Source organism: Nannobrachium achirus, assembly GCF_963921795.1.
Source record: "Nannobrachium achirus genome assembly, chromosome: 7".
In the NCBI taxonomy this organism is placed as follows: domain Eukaryota; kingdom Metazoa; phylum Chordata; class Actinopteri; order Myctophiformes; family Myctophidae; genus Nannobrachium; species Nannobrachium achirus.
This window is the reverse complement of record NC_137816.1, coordinates 39,307,169-39,318,087: the sequence shown is the minus strand read 5'-3', so window position 1 is coordinate 39,318,087 and position 10,919 is coordinate 39,307,169. Positions and strand designations below refer to the sequence as shown.

At 42.4% G+C, this 10,919-nt stretch overlaps 1 protein-coding gene across 1 annotated transcript; it reads left to right on the top strand.

Moving 5' to 3' along the window:
• Positions 1-1,549: 1,549 nt before the first annotated feature.
• On the top strand, positions 1,550-6,873 carry LOC308288749 (trace amine-associated receptor 9; the record flags this gene model as incomplete). Its single annotated transcript, XM_080730219.1, has 3 exons — positions 1,550-1,609; positions 2,240-2,447; positions 5,477-6,873. 3 exons carry the CDS (start codon positions 1,550-1,552, stop codon positions 6,415-6,417), a joined length of 1,209 nt encoding a protein of 402 aa, XP_080586345.1. The 3' UTR covers positions 6,418-6,873.
• Positions 6,874-10,919: the final 4,046 nt, after the last annotated feature.

Here is a 10,919-nt window from a genome sequence, read left to right as displayed (position 1 = left end):
TCAAGTGTTCCAACTGAGAGACTGAGCTTAGTGGGCCTAGTGTTCAGCTTGGGCATGGACAGTGATCCTCTGAGGGAGCGATACGGTGATTCCGATTTTTGCCTTCCTCTTTCACAATAATTGAGCTGATGCAATGATATTGCAATGTTCAGACACAAGGCAAGTGAATATAATTAATTTGCCTTGAGTCCAAATGGTCTGAACCCACGATTCACAGCTGCATAACTGTATGTGAACTGAGCCTTAAAAAATAAAAAATAGAAAGGTGCAATTCTGGGAAATTGTTTGGTTGCACTGTCGTGAGTTGCGAGGAATCCACTGGGAAGTGGGAACTGAAATCCATCTATAGCATTTATAGAAATTGTACAGGAAGATGGCATCACCTGCTAGGCATTGCTGCCGGTCGCACCTCCTCCAGTGCCCATGGGTCAGCTGCAGGGTCATCAGCCAGGAACCACCATTGACCAACGTTTCGCTCCTTTAATCCTGGAACGTCTCTCTTGGTGGCGGAGCAGTGACAGGGACAGCTCTCTGTCACCCCTGCAGCTGATAGGCTTGACTGATACAGTAGGTGTTACTCCTCCCTGCAGCTGCATGTTGTCGGGGTTAGTTGTTCTTTCCCCAGCGCTTATCCTTCCTCCTAACCCAGAGCCAAAAGCTCCCCTTTTCAGCCTCCTCTGCAAGCTCCTTAGTCGCCTTCCTTAGATCTCCTACGGTCAGCGGCCAGCTCTGAGTGCTTGGCCTTCTTGCGCTCAAAGGCGGCCTCGATCCTCTCCTCCATTGGTACTGTGAGCTCGATGAGGAATACATTTTTTGCTTTAGTGGACCGCACCACTATGTCAGGTCGGAGAGATGTGGTGGTGATCTCGACTGGAAAACGGAGCTGCCTGTCAAGGTCCACCCTCATGTCCCACTCCTGGTCAGGGGAAAACGGCCTTGCCTGGTGTTTTTCTTGGCCTGGTGTTTTTTCTTCCCCCACACTCCGTGACAAAGCTGATGCGGCTGTGGTTCCCTGCTGGTATATTATATAGGGTTTCACTTTTCTTTAGGTTAAAAAAAACTGGTTAACTTTGCTGGCAAAAGATTCTCTGACAGATATGGGACACGGCCAGGTCCGTCTGTGTCCCTTTTGATCCCTGACCATGACATCACTAATGTCAGACTAGCCTCTGTGTACCATGTAATGGCTACTGCACTGTACAAGCACTCTGACAATAATTACATTGCATAAACAAAAATTGCATAATTATTGTCAGTAGTTGTTGTTTGATAGCTGATGATTTATTTACACATCATGCAAACAAAACCACATTGTTTTGAGAGTACTGTAGGTGTAAAAAAAAAAAAGCCTAACTAAGCATGCAGTTAAGTTGCATTTGGATTTGTATATTGTGGTAATGGGTGAATTCAATGCCTCCATATGCTTTTATGTCTTAATAGGATTATTTAACTGCCCAGGCGACGCCGGTTTCCAGGAACTTCAGGCTCTCCTAAGAGACCTAGCCACCCACCCACCCATGCCAGGGAGAGACAACACTCCTGGGCCATGATGACTTCCCTGTTTGCTAATATCAGTGTTTCAGGAAGCACCACACTTCTGCAAGACAAGGTTATTATAGCTTTCTTATTCAAGGTTATTCCAGACATTCTATGAGACCCAGAAGGGCGGGGATACGAGCTGCTGAATCTCAGCGGCCAATTGCATTTGTTCACTCTGGTTTTTTTTTCAGCAGGAGCTCGCCAGAGCTCTTAATTGCTCCTTTCAACTTCAAAGGGGTTGTGAACTGAGGTCATTGATTGGGCCATAAAAGTGTCAAGGGTTCGTTAGTGATCTCTCTTATCAATGAAAGCATCAAAGACAATGACCTGTTTGAGTCTGTCATAGAGCGGAGGGGGAGGGGGGCCTAGACTCGCCTGATTGGCTGAACCACAGTTACTGGGGGCTTTACAGGCTTTTCTTTCTTGAATAAAATGCCTTGATCCCGAGGCTATAGCTTCTAAAGCTCATTTAGTTTATAATAAAAAAAAATGCTTAGTTTTAGTTTCTATTAGTTTTAGTGTTTTATTAATCAGGTTAGAGATTCAACAAGGTCAGGAAAATCTGCAAAAATTGCCAAACAGTTTTAGTCAGTTATCGTTTTTCTTTTTGTTTAAAGATTCATTTTTAGTTTCAGTTACCTAAAATGTTCTGTCAATTTCTTTAGTTTTAGTTAACTACTGTATAACAACCCTGTTGCAGGATACTACAGACACCCCCTTCAACCTGCTTCCATCTGCCCGGTCACTGGCTCCTCTCTGCAACGTGTGTTGCTGTGGTGTTGTCAGTCGTACCCTGGCAGTGGTGTTCATGGCCGGCCTGGCCTTCGCCATTGTGGTGGGAAATGTGGTCACCCTAACGGTCTTCATGCAAACAAGGCAATCCCGCACACCACAGGGATACCTGAAAGGTAAACGGTTTATATCGCCATAATATTGTCGGTCATCATCACTAATGCTCACTATAGCGGTGATTCTCAAACTTTTACATTTCAAGGGTCCCTAATTCAATATGCATTATGCCACAGACCCCCCATTTTATCCGATTTTTACAGACCCTTAAGGGTCAATTTGGAATAGACGTTGAGAAACAGTAGTGTACCATTTGTGTCTAGTCGCTCTGTGTCTCAGAGGAGAGCTGTGGACAGCTAGCCTGGCTCCAGCCAATAGACCCGCCCACTCTCTGAGTGAACTGCATCTCTTGGTCTGGATGTGTCATATGACGTGTCTCTTGCTACCGAAAGCTTCTCAAACCAACCGAAACCGACCAATGAAATCAATGCAATGCGGAGGAGGGGTGCGTCTAACTTTTGAAAATCAACAGAAACAGTGGAGGGAGGGGTGGCTGCGTGGCTCACCAGAGTTCTTAATTGCTCGAAAGGGCTCCGAACTGCAGTCATTGATTGAGCCATACAAGTGTCGAATAGCTCGTTAGTGATTCTCTCTAATCAATGAAACATCAAAGACAATGACCTGTTTGGTGCATGTCATTGAGGGGAGGGGGAGGAGGGAATGTTTTGTGTGCAAAAGTCAAACACAACCCCTCCCACCAGATCTCTTGTGATTGGGAATTTCAAATTTTAAATCCCCTCCCCTTTTCAATCAAATAGAATGACCACAACTTCAGAGTTCAGACTCAAGCCCCAGCGTAGAGTCTGAAATCAGGCTAGTGGACAGCTCCATCAGAATTCTACCTGCTGATGACATCGTCGCTAAATGGAAACTGAAGCCTCTCTTCCTGCATACTGCAGCCTACAGTAAAGTTGTGCAGTAAAATAATGGCCACGGATGTTGACAACAACGACAAGACAAGAAAAGAAATAACCCATCCACCCCCCTCCCCCGGACCAACATGGCATTTATAATAGTGCATGCTTGTGCCAGGCTATTACCACTACACTACAGTATGTAGTGACTTCTTGAATCATATCATTGAGCTTATTTGCAATGCCCAACCATATAATAATGTTTTCCTCTTTCGCTCTGTGTAATCTTGCTGTTGACTGCTCTAAATATACTTATACCCTATCTAAAAAGGTTAGAGCCCACTGGCGAAATGTTACGGTATGAAGAGGGTTCCACCGCGTAGCAACCATCTTCTTAGCCGCTGTTAATCCAGCAAAGAAGATGCGCTTGTGTATATTATTTAGATGCAACTGTGAGACGTCATTTAATAAACAAATAAAGGAGAAGACGTGATATTGACTCTAAAAGATTTGAGGCAACCATAATCCAAAATGAGGACACATTTGGGCATTCCCAAACCATGTGAAGGAATGTACAAATACTATATGAAGTGCAGAGAGTGCAGTTGGGATTATTCAAGATCCTCATAGCACATAATCTGCGGGGAGTTAAATATGTTCGATGTACAAAATGTAAATGAATTTGTTGGTGGTCTGGATTTCTATAAGATAGCCTAATATTAGACCAAACTGTGTCCCAACAAAAATCAGGGTCCACATTTAGTGCATCACTCCTCCAAACAGTATCCACACACAGATAGGGGCCCATAACTAGAGTAGAGTCTAATAAAAAATCATAAAGGGTGGAAACCAAACCTCTTGCTCTATTAACATCACAGATAAGCTCATGAAAAGGGTGCATTCTAAGGGGAGTTTGCCATGGGACCCCTATGGGGTCCTCATGGACGTTTTCAGTTGTAAGTAGAAAAAAAGGAATTTCCAGGTAGATTGAAAATATCACACAGATTCTGAAAAGATAATAAACCATTTCCATCAAATAAGTCCCCCAATGTGCGAATCCCCTTAGCTCTCCACCTTGGAAAGCGAATGGGGCGATCACCCAATAAACGTCTTGATTATTGAACACTGGGGAAAAGAGGTTCCATTTAAAATCAATTTTACACATCTTTTCAGCTGCTCTCCATACTGCCACTAACTGAGAAATGACTGGGCCAAAGCGAACTTTGCATTGACTTGTAGTTATGTTTGAATAGATAAGATCTCTCAATTCAACAGGCTGCACTAAACTCTCCTCAAGCTCTCTCCAAGAAACCTCATTCATTGAGTCAAAGGGGGCAGAGTGTGAAGGGCCAATAATAAAGTTGGTCAATGAAAGTCCGCCATCATCTCTGGCACGCTGTAACAGAGAAAGTTTAAGACGAGGGCGTTTCCCTTTCCACACAAACCTAGATATCGAGGAGTGAAGCTTTGTCCAATATTGCGGTGGCGGTGGCAAAGGGAGCATAGAACTTACAAAGTTGACCCTAGGGAGGACATTCATCTTTATGATTGAATCTCGAGCTTGGAGAGAGTTTTCTCCAGTATAAGGTTGAAGGGAAGGGAAGGTAAAAGCGACAACCTACTGTATTAGTAAAGAAATACGAGATAAAAGCAATAAGAGCAATACAACACTAAAAGCAAGGTCATTGACTACTGTATAAGGTGCATTGACTCTACATACAGTATGTCTTTGCAATATGTCACTCCACTGCATTCTCTATAATCAAGTTGAAATAACATGACATGTGCAGTGAAAATGAAATTGAAATACATAATTAATGCTCGAGTCATGACCTGAAATGAGCTGATGCGATAAGAACTTCAGTTCTGACATGTTCTCTAATCAATAGCACTGGATTCAAAGAGAGGATTACCATGTTGTAGAGACACTATACACTTTTAACCATTTAAACCCTATATACTTAGTTGACCGGAGTCCCCCAGGGCACTATACTTGGCCGCCTCCTTCCTTCTCTCCACAGGAAACCTCTTCAATGAAAATAGACGATCTACGTCGTACTGTGACTTACTGTGAAGTGAACTTGTAGTTCTGTTATTTTCGTTGATGGTTCAGAATAGGGTAGTAAGGGTTCAAGTGGCTAATTCCACAGTGAATTTAAATGAGTGAATAAACATAAATTGACACATCTCTCTCTCTCTCTCTCTCTCTTGCCACTCTCCTACTCTCTTCACAGTATCCCTGGCCATAGCGGACATGATGGTGGGGGTTGTTGTGGTACCATTCTCTGTCTACACTGAGGTCACCCTGTTGGTCACCAGCGCCCCTCCGGTTTGGTACCAGAGCAGTGATACTGCCTCCCCCTCCTCATTTGGAGGGTTGGTGGGCCCTTGGCAGCCCTGCATGCTTATCGGCCTAGTATTTGCTGGCTGCACCTTCGTCTCCATCATCACCATTTTCCTCATGACAGTAGAACGGTGTGTTGCCATCATGCGGCCGCTCCACAAGGACACCTTGGTGACGCGAAGACGAACCTTACACCTCATACTTCTGTCCTGGGCAGCGAGCTTCCTGTTGGCTCTGGCGCCACTCATTTTCAGCAACAGCTTTACTCTGGAATACAACGAGTGCAGCCGCATGTGTAACTACGCCCCACTGTGGTTGGGAGGGCAACTGCCATCCGACGCCAACATAATGCTGCTGTTCCCCGCCTTTGACTTCACGCTGCTGGGCGGGACGCTGGCTGTCAACATCTTGTCTTTCACCAGAATCCAACGCTACTCCCGCCAACGTAAGCTTCTCTCAGAGAGAAGCTTTGTTGATGGAGGGGCAGAGGGAGGTGGTCCCCAAAGGCCTTCCTTTTCAGACATCAAAGCTGCCAAAACAATTGGTATTCTAACGTTTGCCTTCACAGCGTCCTTCTCCCCTATCGCGGTGTTTGTGGTGGGGAACGTGGTGGGATACACCTGGTGTAACTTTTCCTTCTTTGCCTTCTGGATCCTGACGGGAAACAGCTGCTGTAATGTCATCATTTACAGTGTCAGGGACCAGCGCTTTAGGAGGGGAGTGACCCTGCTCTTCCAGAGGGAGCAGTCCCCCCAGCAGGGAGAGAAGTTCAAGTCACACAGTCACACACATTTAGTATCTGGTAAAATGACTTCGTGCGCCTTGACTTGACTTCTTGTGAGTTTCCATGTGTTATAAGTGGCTGAGTCTAAAAACCACAACATCTAACTATTCATTTACCTAATGTCTGTTCATCCGCCCTCTGACCGTCTGTCTGCATGCTGACATCACTGATACTAAACAGTGTCGCCAACATGGTAACAGCCGCATGCTGAAACAATGCCCAACCGACATCAACAGTGGTGGAAAAAGTACTCACATTCTTTACTTAAATAAAAGTATCAATGTAGAAGTACTCTGTTACAAGTAAAAGTCCAGAATTCAAAATGTACTTGAGTAAAAGTACGAGGTATTGGCATCAAAACATTAAAAATAGCAGATCTACAAGCTCAACGCTTCGCGATGCGAGGTGTTCTGAGCTTGTAGATCGGCTATTTTCAAACAACCTAGGTATACAACATGGCTAAAGTGGTTAATTTAATGTGTGTTTCAAAATATTATAACTTAAATCCGAAAAGTAACTAAATAAAGTTTTCATATAAATGTAGTGGAGTAAAAGTACAATATTTCAATCCGAGATGTAGTGGAGTAGAAGTAAAAGTGGGCCTATTGGAATTTGGAAATACTCAAGTAAAAGTACAAATACTTCAAAGGTGTACTTAAAGGAGTAGTTCACCCCCAAAATTACTTTTTTTTCTATTGATTACTCATGCCATGGAGAGTAGAGTTCAATAATATTTTTTGGTTTTTGTCACATTCCTAAGACAAAAATTTGATTCGAGTAAATTTACCCCCCATTGATTCCGGATGGTGACCCGTTTCGAAACGGGTCACCATCCGGAACGAATGGGGGTAAATTTATTGTTATCACATTTTTGTCTTAGGAATGCGACAAAAAACAAAAAATATTATTGAACTCTACTCTCCATGGCATGAGTAATCAATAGAAAAAAAGTCATTTTGGGGGTGAACTACTCCTTTAAATACAGTACTTAAAGGAGTAGTTCACCCCTAAAATTATTTTTTTCTATTGATTACTCAGGCCATGGAGAGTAGAGTATAATAATATTTTTTGGTTTTTGTCACATTCCTAATATAAGACAAAAATGTGATAACAATAAATTTACCCCCACTGATTCCGGATGGTGACCCGTTTCGAAACGGGTCACCATCCGGAATCAATGGGGGTAAATTTACTCGAATCAAAATTTTGTCTTAGGAATGAGACAAAAACCAAAAAATATTATTGAACTCTACTCTCCATGGCATGAGTAATCAATAGAAAAAAAATCATTTTGGGGGTGAACTACTCCTTTAAGTAAATGTACTTAGATACTTTACACCACTGGACATCAACAATGCCCAACATGCGGCTGTTACCATGGTGGTGACACTGTATCAGTGGTGTCGCATGCTCATCTCCAAATTTGGGCATTGTTTCAGCAAGAGCATGCGGCTGTTACTCAACTCCAAGTTTGGGCATTGTTTCAACATGTGGCTGGACATCAACAAAGCCCAACTGACATCACTGACTGACATCACTACAGTATCCAAATATGGAGATGACATCACAGACTGGCCTGGACACGGAACAGAACACCAAGAGAGCCAGACAGACGGATACGAGTATTGCACAACTGTATACCAGCTTGTCTCCGTCTGTGTCTGTCAGTCAGTCAGTACACATTTTTACAGTCTATGGTTCTATGGGTTTGTGTATGGTTCATTGGGTTTGTCGACATCACATTGTTGACTATCATGCAGGAATCTACATATATGGGTAACTGGTCCGATATACGTATATCACTGGCCAGATGGTCAAGAATTGGCACAACCTCGTCACATGTCGCCCTGAGGCGTCTTACTAGTGATTATTCTCAGTATTCTGCTCAACGGGTCTGGGTTCTCCAACATTACTTCTGAGACTCCTACATTCAACATACTGTGCACACCCCCGGGCACAGGACTAGTGAATAAATATTTAATGAATAATGTTTACGTTCCAGTTCACCACATATAGTGTTTATCTCTGTCAGTGATCTGTTACCTTGACTTTCATCCTATGTTCTTAATGATATTTTATCAAGGAGCATAAGAACTGTATAAAATATCCGTCAGCTGCATTGTATTACCGTATAGTTCCAATTAATGGCCCTTAATTCGCAAGATCGATTTGAACCCCGCCGGGTATTTGTTGCCCTGCGACTGTTTGCAATACTTAATTACATCCATTTGAATGGTGGTCGATGGGCAAAACGGTGTCAGACCCCCGGCGGGTAGCCTATTTGGTGCCCGGCGGCTGTTTGCCCATGGGTATGTGTCAGACACATTGTTAATTTTGGGGGAAGGCGACAAAATTGCTACGGTTTAGTTCATGGTGTTACTATAATATTATTGTGGCTTATATTTTGTAATTGCAAATGAAAGAATGGTTATTTTTTGTATTTCTTTTGAGGGAAAGATTCAAGTTAAAAGGTTGACACACGGAATTTGACCATATGCAGTATAGTTTACCAGGTAACGACATTGCTATATGAACTGAATAAGGTATTTTTTTATCATCACACTGACACAGTTCTGTGGAGTTCTGTATTTAAAGGGCACAGTTTGACATGATAAATGAATTCACATAAATTGATTAACATTTCCAGTCATATCTAGATCATATCTACATAGTAGGCCTAATTCCCATTGATATTATAGTAAATTCTGATGTATACACAAATGTATGTACCATAAGTGCCCTTTAAAACCCATTGATAAGAGAATTGAAAGAACACTAACATACTGCATACCAACAACCTATCTAGGGAAGAGTCAGTGTATATTGTGGGCTAAAATTATAGTTTTTGCATTTGTCATCATAGTTTTTATTTTTATTTCCTTTTGTGTTGAGTGCAATTAATGTGCCACAATGCATTGTGAGGTGAAGAAATGTCCTCATGACCACACAGTTTGAAATCTATTCCTTGCTTATACGCTGTAAATAATTGTAAATAAATGTATTTGGGAACATTTCATTTCATTGAATAATTTGAATAATTTCACAAGTTAAGTGAGTCGCAGGTTCACTAGCCCAGTGGTTCTCAAAGTGGATTCCAGGGACTCTGTGGGTTCCTTTAGGGGGGTCTAAATTGACCCGTACAAGTCTGTAACTCTGACAGTGTACAAATGGAACCGTTCATTTGGTTCCGTTCATTTGGTTCCATTTGTACTATGTCAGAGTTAAGGGGAGAACTTGAAATTCGAAATTTTGAGAAACACTGCCCTAGCCCTACTATCTTTGCTACTTGTCACTCACCGTCTCTCCATTTCCTGTTTTTAGAAACACGCGGGAGGAAGTTGAATAGCTTGGAGGGAAGTCGCCAAAGATCATCAAGATTGTGCACTTGATGACAAGTTTTAGATTTTTGGCATAGTGTTAGTGTGGGCGTAAGGTTTTCGCAAACAAGTTGGGCTCGCCCCTTTGTGGTCTGTTTGCAATGAAACCAATATTAGATAAGTCAGGTTGAAACCCCAGATAATTGATGGAAGAGATCTTTTAATGGACACCAACACCATGGACGGGTGTTTTCGATGAATATATCATGGTTAAAATAGAGTTTGGAGTTAAAATGGGTTTGTGAAGTAGGGATGGGACGATAAGCGATATTATCATTTATCGTGATAAAAAACACTCACGATAATCGTATCGTGGAGATTTAACATATCGTGATATCGTCCTCCGCCATGCACTGGGATCAATTCACCTTTTATTTGCCAAGCTGCATATCCGGCACCACTTAAATCCTCTACTGGTAAAAGGTACTTATAATATACATACGTTCTTGATACAGTCTTTTTGTGAGCTTGTAGATCTTCTATTTTTTGGCATATGTTCCAACCTAGTCGGGGGCGTTAGGGAGATTACATGGTAATTTCGTGCTAATTAGTCTAAAAGCGCCAAATTTTGCACAGATGTATCCCAGGGCATGCTCTAATGATTTAGCTAGGGCGCCCGAGTCTGCAACATTCGGGGTCGCCACAGCGGACAGATCAAGTTGGGCTCCCATCGACTTTCAATACAGGAGGAAAATACCCAGAAAAACACTTTTTTTCTGGGTATTTAAGTAGGATGTGAGGGGTCTAACTAGGGGTTTGTAACTCAGTCCCACTTTCCCTCCACTTGTGACACCCCTGCACACATCACTGCTGCAGGCAGCCGCTAATAATACAGTCATTTATGTGTTGTAACCTGCACTGGTCTTCATCAGGGTTAGTTTTGTTCACATCTATGTATGAATTTGACAGTGCTATCTATTACTTATGCAGTACAGGCACTGTCAAATCACAGATCTAGATCAAGTATAGTAGACTATAAGTGTATCTTTAGCCTATAGTATTACTTTTAAGTGTTGTTTTTCTGGTTAACAGGTCTCCATGCATGGACCATCTGCCTTTGCTGTTCTTTGACCATTATGAGAAACAGGCAAAACAAGGGTGTTGCAGACATACTATATGCTGTGTTTAATACATGTGCCATTAAACATACATGTTTAATGATTTATTATTTT